We start from the raw sequence: 14,673 nt of genomic DNA, 5'->3' as shown, positions 1-14,673 counted from the left end.
AGGCCTTACTGAAATCCATGTATATAACATCCACTGCCCTTCCATCGTTGATCATCTTTGTCACTTCCTCGAAAAACTTGATCAAGTTAGTGAGACATGACCTCCCCTTCACAAAACCATGCTGCCTCTCACTAATACACCCATTTGCTTCCAAATGGTAGTAAATCCTGTCACAAAGAATCTTCTCTAATAATTTCCCTACCACTGACATAAGGCTCACTGGCCTGTAATTTCCTGGATTATCCCTGCTACCCTTAAACAATGGAACAACATTGGCCATTCTCCAGTCCTCTGGGACCCGTAGCCAGTGAGGATACAAAGATTTCTGTCAAGGCTCCAGCAATCTCCTCCCTTGCCTCCCTCAGTACTCTGGGGTAGATCCCATCTGGCCCTGGGGACCTATCCACCTTAATATTCTTCAAGACCACTAACATCTCTTTTTTGATCTCAACATGTTCCAGGCTATCTACACACTCTTCCCTAGACAAATCGACCACTAAGTCCTTCTCTTTGGTGAATGCTGATGAGAAGTTCTCATTTAGTATCTCTCCCATTTCTTCTGGCTCCACACACAGATTCCCACCTCTGTCCCTGAGTGGGCCTATCCTTTCCCTGGCTACCCTCTTGCTTTTTACATATGTATAAAAGGACTTGGGATTTTCCTGGTTGCCAGTGACTTTTCATGACCCCTTTTTGCCCTCCTGACTCCTTGCTTAAGTTTCTTCCTACTTTCTTTATATTCTCCACGGGCTTCATCTGTTCCCAGCCCTCAATATAATCGGCAACAGTCTTACTTGGCAACTGCTTCCTTTCATGGAATGGGACTCGCATGCAATTTCATTCCTAGTCGTTCTAGAATTTCATTAACTTCAGCATATTCCATCGACCTGGGGTGTCTCAGACAACATAGGTTAAAAACTACCTCAGAAGCATCTGGCCCCATCAGGGTGAGGAAGACATTTACTTTATCCCCACTCCCTCCTATTTTATTCGCTTTCAGCCATAAGTGTAATCTTCGTGTGTAATTATTATACCAGTCCTCTTTGTTAGGGTTGAATTCCCCCCCCATTGTCCCCAAACATGCCTTTGGTGCTATATTTTCAATTATGTATCATGTTGACTCACTGTGTACCTACGTTCAATGTACACGCTGAGCAATCTTATCAAACTGCTCAAACCTCCTCAAAATCAGCTTTAGAAGTTCCAAAAGTGTGTCCCAATATTCTTCAATCCATTTCGCAAATGAAATGTAAGAGAAAATTGCATCCCAGGCTCATCATTGTCCAACATTAACTCAGCTTCAGGCAGCCATTATTGCACTAACTTTATTTACACCTCCCCAGCAGAGGGTGCACGATAACTAAATGCTCAGATCTTGCAATATGATACACTCATCTGAGTCAAAGGCTGTGGGCTTAAGCTTTACTCCAGGGTTTTTAGCCCACAATGTTAGCTTGCACTTCCAATGCAGTGATGAGGGAGTGCTGCACTGTCAGGGATGCTATTTTTTTTTGTGTGTGGATGAAACATTAAACCGAAGCCCCGCCTGTTCTCTCAGATGGAGTAAAAGTCCCTTGCTACTGTTTCAAAGAGGAGCCTCTGTTTCGGAGGGTCCTATGTGAACTGAGAGTAGGAATGGGTCTCCCATGCTGTCCTGGCCAACATTTACCCGTCAATCAACATTGCAAAGGTAAATTAGCTGGTCATTATCACATTACTGTTTGTGGGATCTTGCTGTGCATGAATTGGCTGCCATGTTTCCTACATTACACAAATTACTATGATTCACAAATACTTGCTGGGCTAAAAAGGTCTTTGGGGCATCTTATGATTGTGAGAAGCACAATGTAAATGCAAGTCCTTCTTTCAATGCCACAGTTTGATGTAACGCCCCATCTAGTGTCAGAAGTGTGCAGTTGCAGCTGTGTGTGTGACAGGTGGCTCCTATCGAGAGACCACCTTGGAATCTGACAGAATGGTGATGCCTAAATAAGGAAATTGTGACATACATACCAACCTAAAATCGAGAGGAGTGCTCTTCCTTTCATGGACTTTACTGCCCCCTTTTTCAAACCTGCCGAATTCTCAAAAAAAAGTCTTGTGCAATTGCATTGTGCCAATGGTGGATGAACAGTTAACGTATTTAATGCAAAATTCCATTGATATGCGATGAGGTTTTAAGCATGAAAGAAAAGGATAGCACGTTGTTCTGTGGTGGCACACTGAGTATCAAATAGGAACAGGAGGAAGCCATTCAGCCCCTTGAGCCTGTTAAATTTATCTTGTGCTTTCCCAATGAGAAATGGGAATCTTACCGTTACAGATATCCCTAGTGTATCCAGAGAGCAATCAGTAAAAAAAAATCCCCTCCCTCCCACTCTATTCCAATAATGGCTCCCAATTTTTGACTTTTTTTTATTGCCAATACCAGTCATCCTGAGAGCGCTTTTGGTGTCAATTGAGTGCAGAACTTGTTTCGAATCGTTAGTGAGGTTTTACTGATACTGTGCTTACTAATCTTACTGACCCTTAATGAGGCCTTATCCTCCCCTTAGACTTGAAATAGTCAGCTCTGAAGAAGAGTCATATGGACGTAAAATGTTAACTCTGCTTCTCTCACCACAGGTGCTGCTGAGATATTTCAGCGTATTCTGTTTTTATTTGAGGTAGTCGGTATAGTTTAACTTCAAACAATGTATCGTTAATATTATTTACCAATACCTCCTGGAAAGCATATGGTTTTCAGGACACATTATTCTGTGCCTAGTGCCCTTGGAGCCTCTTGGTCATCTGACCACTGATGTCACAGTTACATCATTAATATCGTCACGGTCTGGTTAATATATCCATTAACCCATTACTGTACAGAATTACAGGAAAGCTTTTTTGTACTGTAGACCTAATTTCTACTGACAGTTCACGTAGGCCCCTTTGTCACTGTGTGGTGCCTTTCACCCCACTTAGCCTGGGTTGGGTTGAACGTTGATCCCAAAGGTGAAAGGTCGCTGCCGGACTCCATGCTCCCCCTCCCCACTCCAGCTCGCATTTAATATCTTTTTCAACTTGAGAGTTTTCATGAGGTTGAACAAACTTCAATGAAAGAATAAATTTGTACCCTTAAGTGCTGCACAGATGTGAATCAGGAGGAGTCATGGTAGCTCCGAAGTTTGGGGAGGGGGGGGTTGAAAGCATTTGGCCCATTGGGGCTATGCCAGCTATTAACCTATTGGAAACCTTGATCGATGTAAATAGAGCAGCGCGTACAGTTCTGGCTTCCGTATTATGAAAAGGAGACACTGACGAAGATGCAAACAAAATTGACGAGGCTGACAGTGGAACTGAGATGAGACCCAACAGGAGGGATTAAATAGGATGGAACTGTGAAGAGCTGGCTGAGGGCTGGAGGTCGTTAAGATTATGAAAGGGTTTGAGACCAGAACTGGGAGCCTCATGTACAACATAATCACTCATAAATTCAATAGGGAGTTCAGGAGAAACGTCGTTACCCAGGGATTTGCTGAGGATGTAGAGCTTGCTTCCACATTGAGGCGAGAATGGTATCAGTGCATTTAAGGGAAGCTGAGAAATGATGGAGAAAGGAATTGCAGGATATGGTGTTAGGGCGAGATGAAGTCGGGTGGGAAGAAGCTCATGTGGAGCATAAACACTGGCATAGGCCAGATGGGCTGGATAGCCTGTTTGTGCTGTGCATTCTATGTAATTCTGTATATGTATTGACTTGGTGTTCGGTTTCTATACTTTTCAATATTTTCTATAGTGCGTTCTAAGCAAAATCATTGCACTAAATATAATATCCTTGTGAAAGAATCTTTAGACCCCCTTCTTCGCTTTGCTCTATGCAAGGCTCCATCTTGGGACCTGTTGCAATGACACACAAGCAGATCTGGGAGAGGCTGCCCCCTCTACCTCTGTGGCATTAACTTGGTAACTTGCCTCACAGCAACCGAAGCAGCTCAAATGGCATGAGCGATGCAGGCGAAACTTGCACTGGTGGTAGAGGCAGCAATGTTGCCTCAGCACTTTTGAGTAAGAGGTTTTAAATGAATGATTATAGACGCATGACCAGAACCTTTCTCTTTGCTTTCAGGCTCCAGGCTGAATAAAGTGTACTCTCGGTCTACACTTTCACTGTCCACGATGGCCAATGACTCTGCCAATAGTCTCTCAGTCAAGAAAAGTCCAAGGTAATATCATCTCTTTACTGCTGTTTGTTCATGAGTGACTGGAGCCTTCAGGAAGGTGTAACCAGGGATGGTAGATCCATCCTTTAACAATCTATGGGTTTACAAGATAGATATGGATGACCGAGACCAACTGGCCCACTTTACGTTATCTATAGGAAATTGGGCACCCAAAGTCTCTGCCTCCAGTACCTTACACTGAAGTCTATTCCAGGTTTTATTCAGACATTGTTGATAGGACTTCCTAACATTGGTTTTAAATTTGCCCTTCACTGGTTTGGCCTCGTACCCTTTTGTGCTACTTTCAAGGCCTATCTGCAATTAATAAAGCATATAGTATATTAGGCTTTATTAATAGGGGCATTGAGTACAAGAGTAAGGGGGTCATGTTGAACTTGTACAAGACACTAGTTAGGCCTCATCTGGAGTACTGCGTCCAGTTCTGGGCACCATACTTGAGGGAGGATGTGAAGACATTGGAGAGAGTACAGAGGAGATTCACAAGAATGATTCCTGGGAGTAAGAAGTGTAGCTATTCGGATAGATTGGAGAGGTTGGGACTGTTTTCCTTGGAGAAAAGAAGGCTGAGAAGAGACTTGATAGAGGCATTCAAGATATGTAATCTTGAGGGGTATGGACAGGGTAAATAGTGAGAAACTATTTCCACTGCAGAGAACATCAAGAACTAGAGGGCACAGATTCAAAATAAAGGGCAAAGGGAGTAAATGTGATGTGAGGAAATATTCTTTCACCCAGAGGGTGGTTGGAGCCTGGAACAAACTTCCTTAGAGGGTGGTGGATGCAGGTTCGATTGAGGTATTCAAAAGGGAATTGGATTGCTACCTGAAAAGAGAGAATGTGCAGGGTTACAGGGATAAGGCAGCAGATTGGGACTAGGTGGAATGCTCTTTCAGGGAGTCAGTACAGACTCGATCGGCTGAATGGCCTCCTTCTGCGCTGTAAAGATACTGTGCCTGTATAGTGCCTTTGACATTTAATTTGAATAGCCCAAAATACTTCACAATAGGCAGGTGGGTAGGAAAATGGAAAGCAAGCCAATGGAAGATGAGGTGACTAAATCTTTGATCAAAAAGGTGTTTACTTTTAAAAGGTGTGGAGAGAAGGGGAGGCAGAGGGATTCTGAGAGAGAGCAAGGTGACATCGCCAATGGTTGCACAGAAGGCTGACTGAAGGATGGGGGGGGAGGACACGAGAGTGAAGGAGGTTGTAAAGTTAGGGTAGGATGAGACCATGGAGGGATTTTGAGGAGGATGAAGAGGAGTTTAAGTGTAATACACTAGGGTGCAAGAAGCACGTGATTCAGAGGTGATAATTGGTACATTGGACTTGGTGTGGGATAGGGTACAGGTTGCTGCACTTTGCACTATATATAAATTTGCAGAGGAATGGTAGAGTGCTCAGTAACCACATGTGATAATTAGCAAAAAAGAAGAGCAATGAGGAGTAATTTTTTTTTCTCTATGGAGCACTATATGATTTGGAAAACATTGGCTGAAAAGGTGGTGGAAGCAGATTTAACAGTAACTTGAGGATAAATGTACAAAGGGGAGAAAATTCGGCAGGCTAAGGGGAAAGAGCAGGGTAGTGGGAGTAATCTGCTGGCTCTATCAAAGAGTTAGCACAGGCACAATGATCCGAATGGCTCTTTGTTCCTGTAAGATTCTATGATGTCGATTAACAGCCTGTGTTGAATAAATTGTCATAATTTAATGCCTAAATAATGTGTTGCTTGTCTAATATTTCCTATTGCTTCCCTTCCAGTGCAGTAGACGGGCTGAATAGGTATATTTGAACAGTAATGCAGAAAAAGAAATCCCAGTGTTTACATGGCCTTAAGCAGATGGTGGAGGCTTACGTGGGGACTGCTTAATACTGTGTACATTCAGGATTTTTTCACTCATTTCTGTTCTATACACAACCCATAATTCCTCCAGTTAAAGGATGTGTGTAGTTCGGGTTGCTGTGGTGTTGTGATATTGCGGTGTTAAAACGGCTGGCCAAATTTTATATACATTATTTGCAAGGCCATTGGTTTGTGGTTTTCAACACATGGCAAAATGGAGCGGAATCACAGAATGTGGTCCCGAAAGTCCTGGAATCCCACATAATGACAAAACACAGAAAAAACGTGATGGAAATCATAAGCCAGGGGGCCCTGACTATTGGACGTTGTGATTGGCATAGCATTAGATTGCATTTAGTGATTAGAGGATAAAGATTGCCCGTGTGCACATCTTATTTCAATGTGAGCGAAGCGATTATTACTTTATACCACATGGGGTAACCTTCGAAGCAAGTGATGAATTTGTAGTGTCACAACATGGAGAGACATTTGGTGTGGTGGTTTACCAGAGCACTAATTAACACGTGGCATTGGGATTTGCTTTTCAAATCCGACAACCCCTTGTGGGAGTGGGCTTTTTGGACTGAAAAATATTGATTTTTTTTTTTGATGATCTGGTTTCCATTTATGTTGCTGAGTTGGCTGGCTAAATGGAACTGTGGAAAAGAGCATTTTTAATCGAGGGGCCATTAAGGTGGTGCAGTCATTGGCAGTAAAAGTCAGCGTCAGAGCTGGGAATCTGCATTCCACATTTGTCCACTGTGAATATTCAACAAATTGTACTGAAGGTCAAATGTTTAATGATTCATATTGTGGAATAGGAGGTGTTCCCTGAGTTGCATGTGGTATAAAGGCTGTTATGATATTGATTAATCCATTATTGCTTTTTATTATAAAAGTGTGCTTTATGTAGCCCTTTTTTTTCTCCGCCCCACTCCAATTTTTCACTCTCTCTCTCTCTCTTTCTCTACTGTCCCCATCAATCAACAGTGGAAAGATCAGGTCTTCAACTTTCTAATGACACTTTCTGTGTTGTGGTGGCATTTTGACAGGCAGCATGCTATGGTTATGTTTTATCCATTGGAAGCAATCTTGAATCTGAGTTAGAAGGTTGTGGGTACAAATCCCACTGAAGCGCACAATCTCGACTGATAACTCCGGTGTGGTACTGCACTGAGCAGTGCCTGTTAAGCCTGCCCTCCTGAGTGGATGTATCTCGTGGCCCCATTTTGAAGAATGCCTCACTAAATGCCATTGATCCATCATCTCATTTGCTGTTTGTGGGATCTTGCTCTACACAAATTGGCTGCAGTGTTCTCTGCATTGCAACAGTGATGACACTTCAAAAGCACTTCATTGGCTGCAAAGTGCTTTGGGATGACCTAAGGTTGTGAAGAGGTCAAGTTAAATGCGAGCTCCTTCCACAGGAAGCCTGAGATTTATGAATTGCTTGTAGCACGTTCCCTGTTGAGCTGTTTGGAGGGTCACTGGAGGTGTAGGCATGGAGTTTTGTGCTCTCTTCAACTGGGGCCTACCAAAATTTCAGCTTCTGAATGTGTGCTCTTGGGACAAACAGTGAACCAATTAATGAAGATGTAGATAAAAGCAAAATACTGCAGATGCTGGAAATCTGAAACAAAAACAAAATGCTGGAAAAAAGCTCAGCAGGTCTGACAGCATCTGCGGAGAGAGAAACGAGAGTTAACATTTCGAGTTCAATATGACTCTTCAGAGAGTTAATGACCCTCGGTTTCCCAATCGGGATAATAGCAGTGGACCACTTCCTTCATAAGTCGCCATTGGCATTGTTACACAGAATCACACAGAAAGTAGAGCCCCAAGAGAGGCCATTTTGCCCACCTAGTCCATTCTTTACGCTCTACACAAGCCTCCGTCTCCAGCTAATCCTATCAACATATCCTTCGATTCTTTATCCAGCTTCCTCTTAAATGTATTGTTGCTGTTTGCCACAACTACACCCTGTGGTAGCAAGCTCCACATTTCTAAACCTATTATGATTGGAAAACCTCCAATAGTAGAGCTTGTTTGCCGGGAGCCAAAGCCAGTTTATCCCTGTGCCGGACAAAGCTGGTGAATTTGGGTGTCGGACCGCTCCCAGAAATATTGATTACAAAACTGTGAACGCGTTGATCTTCCTGTCACCTTTTAGCATTTTGTATCAATTCCACCCCACAGGGCAGATTCTCCTTCAGGACTCCCATCTCCAAACCGACTGGCGGGTAATCACAATGGCGAGAAGGACTGGGAGAACGCCTCGACTGCCTCGTCACCAGCGTCGATTCCAGAGTACACAGGTGAGTGGATTTGTTGTCCTGTTCCGAGGAATGCCACATGCTTTAGGCGTTCTCCCACCATGAGATTACACCCCCGCCCCCCCCACTCTCCAAAACCCACAATCTCGCCACAGCTCAAGTGCTTTAGAGAGGGTGCAGAGAAAGGTTGAGAGGGGTGATTCCAAGGGTGAGGAACTTCAGTTTTGCAGGTCCATTGGAGAAGAGAAGGCTGGGAGGAGATTTGATAGAGGTGCTCAAAATTGAGTGGTCTTAGCCAGAGTAGGTAGGGAGAAACCCTCCGTGTTGGTGGAGAGATCGAGAGCCAGGGCTCGCTGATTTGAGGTCTACGGTGATGTGAGGAACAATCTTTTTTTAAATGCAACGAGTCCTTAGGATCTGGGATGCACTGCCTGAGAGGGTGGTGGAGGCAGATTCAATCATGGCTTTCGAAAAGGAATTGTATAAGCACTTGCAGGGCTCCGGGGGAGAGGTGGGGGGAGGTGGTGACCAGCTGAGTTGATCAGTAGAGAGGCTACGCGGACACAATGGGCAAAATGGCAGCCTCTTGTGCTGTATCGTTCTGTGGTTCCAGTCGGAAAAATATCTGGAGAGTGCAGATGCTTCACCCGGCTTGGATGGTTCTGTAGCTTAAATTGGCCTAGTTGTGGGCTTGCACTATTGCATGGAATTCTGGGATATCCCAGCCTTCATTGCTTTCCACAGAGATAAATATGGACAAGTGCTATGATGTCAGTGAGTGTATATACACACATTATCACCACCCTTAGTCAGGACCTTGGGGCCTGCAGCTTGAGGCTTCTGCAGCACAAGGGAGGTTTGGAGTTGGCCCCTTGGGTGCCAGCAGCCTTGAAGTGTCAAGCAGCCATGTTGATAGACCAAAAGAAGCTGGGATTGCTCTTCATAGAACAGCAAAGGATAGGATGAGATCAGGCTTTCAAAGTGAGTTTGGATAGGGTCATCTGGGAGGAACTCTTTTTATTGCCAACCACATGTTGCAAACTTTGGCGGGGGGGGTGGGTGTTATTTTGCACAGTGCATTATGGTGACCTGGGGTACATTCTGTGAAAGGGTTGTGGAAGCGCTTGCAGAAGGGAATTGGATAAATACTTGAAGAGCAGAAGTTATCATTATTGTGGGGAAAGGGCAAGAGAGTTGGGACTAATTAAATAGCTCGCTCAAAGAGCCAGCACAGACATGATGAGCCGAGTGGCCGCCTCGTGTGTGCTGTATGAACACCCCTTCACTGTCTGTGAGTAAACCCCCTGCACCATGGCGGGGGTGGTCACGTTACTGACCGGCTTGACTATCTATCCTCTCGGTGATCAGCCCACCTCCTTTTCCTCATTCTGGGGCACTGAGTCCAACTTTATTCCACCATTACTGCTATGGGATCACGAGATAGTTTAGAGATCAGGATGGCCATTCGGCCCCTTTTTATTCTATCCGTCCGGGAGTTGGCTGTCTCGACGTAGGCCAGAAATAAAACCTCTTCCCTTCACCATCCAGCTCGATTCTGTACTGAGCTGGGCTAAGAAATGAATGATCTTTCCTTCTGCAGGTCCCAAGCTGTACAAGGAGCCCAGCGCCAAGTCGAATAAATATATTATACAGAATGCAATCACTCGCTGCTGCCTGGCAGGGAGGGTGAATGAGCCCCAGAAGAATAAAATATTGGAGGTAAGGTTTGTCTGGCTTCCGTTCATATCTCTCTGCAGTGCAGACACATCGATCGAGGGGGAGAGATGAGAATTCTTTTTTTATTTAACGCAGAGAGTCATGATGATCTGGAACGCACTGCCTGACAGAATAATCACTTTCATCAAAGGAGTTGAATGTATATGCTCAAAAGAGAAATTTTCAGGGGGAGTGGGGTTAATCGGATGGCTCTTAATTGAAAGAGCCAGTGAAAGCTTGATGGGCCGAATGACCACCTCTTTGTGATAGTAAGAAATGGGGGCAGGAGTAATCCGCACAGCCCCTCGAGCTTTCTCCGCCTTCCAATAGGACGATGATCTACCCTAACTGCACTTTCCATCAACTTGTCAGAAAACGTGGAAAAGGTTTAATAAGAGCTGCTCGTGGCAGCAATAAACCCACCGTTTGGCAGGGAGGGAGGGAGTGAATGGGACAGACTCTCGAGTCCAGCGTTTGAGGGAGATGAGCAGAGAAATTTCTCCCAAGTGCAAACTGGGCGTTATTAAGCCCAACGCAAGATTTTGCGATTTAGCCCCACGGTCTCGCCTGATATTTTTGCCCTTGAGAAGCTGTGGTGACCCGGAGGGAGCAGGAGGGGATGAACCAGGCATCTGGGGAATGCATGGGCGCGCGGGCACCGAGGATTTTTCACAGATGATCCTTCAGATAAAGTTGGCAGCTACTCGATATGTGATATCCATGCAAAGCACTGCTTTGCATACAGTTCTGACCGGCCTTTGTGTGTGTTTCTCTCCGTCTCGGCGTTGAACAGTCGGCTAAACTTGCAAAACGCAAATGACTGAAGCCACTTCAGGAAAATGGGTGGGGATTCGAAACACGTTTACATAATATTTGAATAGCTGTCCCAGGGTGCGGGTGCAGGGATCGTGCTGTTGGGGTTTAAAGGGCCAGACTGTGAGCCGCGTGCCAGCGCATGAGCGCTAATGGGGTTCCTGTTCTTTACTGGGGTGCAGTTGTCTGTCCAGCAGTCAGACAAGCGGCGATAGTTGGATTTTTTTTTTTTTTTGCACTGTCCCCTACTGTTGCAATGTTAGCCTGTCAGCACTACAGGGCTTCAGAAATCCTCTAGTGAAGTCAATTATTTACCAGCTCTCATAGCAGACAGCAAAACTACAAAACGGTATGATTCTGAGCAATGGTGGGATTTTTCAGCAGTGCAGCTTGACATAGTGTGCCTGTTTGCATTTTTGCCAGTATTAATTAAAGTATCTTTAATCGGCTTATTTTCAGTGTCCCTTAATCTACAGTTCCTGCCCAAACAGTTTTATTAAAATTTTATTTAGCTCCTTTAGGAACAACAGGAGGCCATTCAGCTCTTTGATCTGTTTAGTAAGACCATGGCTGATGTGTGTTTTAATTCCATTTACCTACATTGCCTTCCTTACCCCGTCCAGCAACAATCCTATTGATCTCGGAATTGAAACGATTAATTTGACATTCCATTGTTGCATGAACTCTGTTGTTTGTGGCTCCTCGTCTTCCAGCCTTCGTTAACTTTACATCATGTAAAGCTCTTGCACCAAGTCTTGCTCGCCCATCTCTGGCCTCATCCCTCCCTATCTCCAGCCCGATAACCCTCCAAAGTCTCTCTCTTCCTCCAATTCTGGCACTTTTTAGCCTCTCCAAATTCTTTTACACCACCTTTGGCAGCCATGTTTTCAGTTGTTGAAATGTAGCTTTCCTTAAAGGAAAGAGCTAGTTATTTGCTGCTGATTTTGTTAACTTGGGGTCTCTCAAAGTGGAAGACCTCACAAACAAACTTCCCTCAGAACAATAAATAGCCATTGTTTTACCTTCGGGGTGTGTAAACTAACAGTAATTAGAATATGAACATATGGACGTAGAGCAGGAGTTGGCTACTAGGCCCCTGCTAAACTTTCTCTGAACTGCTTCCAACGCATTTACATCCTTCCTTAAATAAGGGGACCAAAACTGTACATAGTACTCCAGATGCATTGGTGAGACCACATCTGCATTCCGCCTACCCCTAATAAGCTATCACCCCCCTTGTGTACCAAGAACCTATCCACCTCTGGCTTAAAAATATTCAAACACTCTGCTTTCACCGCTTTCTCGGGGAGAGACTTCCAAAGACTCGTGACCCTCTGAGGGAAAATTTTGCCTCATCTCCGTTTTAAATGGGTGACTCTTTACGTTTAAACAGTGACCCCCCCCCCCCAGTTCTAGATTCTCTCACAAGAGGAAACACCCTCTCCACATCCGCCCTGTCAAGTCCCCTCAGGATCTTAGGTTTCAATCAAGTCGCATCTTACTTTTCTAAACTCCAGCTGATACAAGCCTGGCCTGTCCAACCTTTCGTCAAAAGACAACCCACCCAATCCAGGCATTAGTCTGGTAACAAAAACAGAAAATGCTGGAAAAACTCGGGAGGTCTAACTGCATCCTTGAAGAGAAAAACAGAGTTAACATTTTGAGCCGGTATGACTCTTCTTCAGAGCTAAAGAGAAGCTAAAAGATTAGTCTATTAAAACACCCTACTTTTGTATTCAATTCCTCTCGCAATAAATGATGACATTCTATTAGCTTTCCTAATTGCTTGCTGTACCTGCATATACCAGTCTTTTGCGCTTCATGCACTAAGACACCCAGATCCCTCTGCATCTCAAGCCCTGCAATCTTTCACCATTTAGGTAATAGGCCTCTCTTTTATTCTTTGGAAGGACAGGCCAGAACACGGGCCTACTTTGTCCTTGGGAAGGATTATTGGTCTTGAAGGGACTGCAGTGTTGGATTTACCAGAATCCAATCAGAGCAACAAGGGTTAAATTAGGAGAGGTTTTATTCACTGAAATTTAGAATATTAGGGGGCGATTTGATCCAATTTTAAGATATTAACGGGAATAGATAGGGTAGATGGAGAGAGAAACCATTTCAACTGTCTGGGAAGTCTAGGACTAGGAGGTGAAGTCTAAAATTTAGAGTCAGACCTTCGGAGTAAAATTTGGAAACGCTTCAGGTAGAGGTTTGGAACTTTCTTCCACCGGTGGCAATTGATGCTGGATCAACTGTCACTTTAAAAACCTGCAATTGATAGATTTTTGTTTGCCAGAGATATTAAGGGATATGGGTCGCAGCTGAGCCTTGATCTCCTTAAATGGTGAACAGGCTTGAGGAGCCTCCCCATATCCCCCAAGGTTATTATTTTATAAAGCTGCATGTTCCCCAATTTAATGGGAGTTTCAAAAGGAGTTGGCGTTGATTATCAATTCTCACTCTCCGGTGCTTTCTTTCCCCTTTGCTGACAGGAAGTAGAGAAAAGCAAATCGAATCACTACCTGATCCTGTTCCGTGATAACAGCTGCCAATTTCGGGCTGTGTACGCCTTCTCCCCCGACTCCGAGGACATGCATCGCGTGGCGGGAGTCGGGCCCAGAGTCATCACAAAAAACATGATCGAGGGCATCTACAAGTACAACTCTGACCGGAAGCAATTCACCCAGATCCCCAGCAAGACCCTGTCTGCCAGTGTCGACGCAGTCACCATCCAAGGGCACTTGTGGCAGACAAAGAGGCCGGGTACTCCCAAAAAACCAGGACCGTCTAAATGATGGGCTCTCTCTCCCAGCCACCCCCCCACCCCCCCCCCCCTGCCTGCCCCCCACACACACTCCCCCCCCACCCCCCACCCACCCCACCACCACTCCCCCACCACCCCCCCCCCCCCCCCCCCCCCCCCCCCCCCCCCCCCACTGCCCTGTACAAACGGACGGGTCAAGAGTTTTGCATCCTGGCTTGCCAACCTGCCATTTGCTTTTTTTCTCTCTCTCTCTTTTCTACTGTTCTTCATGGATGGATGCCAGAGTTGTCTCGCCATTTCTGCATGCTACCGTCAGTCACCCGATAACCATACAAGCAAGTGCGTCACATGGAGTGAACCAGTTTGGGAAGGGTTTTACCACCCTGTCTTCCTGTGGAGTTTGCGCCAATGGATGTTCCAGATGATGGAGCTGAGAGGCTTGAGGGGGGTGGTCTGAAATTCAAAGCACTAAAGAGGAAATGCACTTGGCAAGACTTTCCGAAGGGTCAAAACTTTTTTTAAAAAAAAAATAAAAATAAACTAGATGTATAAATTTTTGAGGCTAAATTACTGAAGGTTACTACTGATCGAAATGTTGTGTCTGTATATATTGGAGCTATTTAAATGATTTAGCTGTTTGTATAGATGAAATATTTAAGGTACTCTGTCACTTATTGGAAAGAATGATTGGGAGTTGGAAGTTATGTTTGCAAGTTACTACAAATACCTTGTTCCAGTATTTGGTGTCCAATAAGTGCAATCTGAGTTGAGATTTTATTAACTATTCAAATAATCAACATGCCATTCCTACCTGCCTGCTTTGTCGAAGGAATGGAATAAGTATCTTGAATCGATAGCTTAATAAGCTGTGTGTTTTCGCACCTACACTGTCTCAGTGTAAAGGGAATGCTGGAGTGGGATTAAGGTGAAGCTCCAGCATAGCTGTGCTTATTACATGGCCCCTCCACTGCTTGCATTTGGCCGGGTTTGATCAGAGTTTAATTTGCCCGGGTTGAGTCTCTCTAGGGCAAAGCGAAA

The 14,673-nt window shown here is 44.8% G+C and overlaps 1 protein-coding gene across 3 annotated transcripts in view; it reads left to right on the top strand.

Moving 5' to 3' along the window:
- The window catches only part of camsap3 (calmodulin regulated spectrin-associated protein family, member 3), a 210,603-nt gene extending 196,912 nt beyond the window's left edge, over positions 1-13,691 (top strand). For all 3 annotated transcript variants that reach the window (XM_041177237.1, XM_041177235.1, XM_041177238.1), the window contains 4 exons: positions 4,109-4,205; positions 8,263-8,381; positions 9,940-10,058; positions 13,364-13,691. In XM_041177237.1, coding sequence (XP_041033171.1) covers positions 4,109-4,205; positions 8,263-8,381; positions 9,940-10,058; positions 13,364-13,666 — 638 coding nt within the window. In that variant the 3' untranslated portion in view covers positions 13,667-13,691. The remainder of the gene's footprint in view (positions 1-4,108; positions 4,206-8,262; positions 8,382-9,939; positions 10,059-13,363) is intronic.
- Positions 13,692-14,673: the final 982 nt, after the last annotated feature.

Source organism: Carcharodon carcharias, chromosome 30, assembly GCF_017639515.1.
Source record: "Carcharodon carcharias isolate sCarCar2 chromosome 30, sCarCar2.pri, whole genome shotgun sequence".
Taxonomy (NCBI): domain Eukaryota; kingdom Metazoa; phylum Chordata; class Chondrichthyes; order Lamniformes; family Lamnidae; genus Carcharodon; species Carcharodon carcharias.
This window is presented reverse-complemented; position numbering and strand designations above follow the sequence as displayed.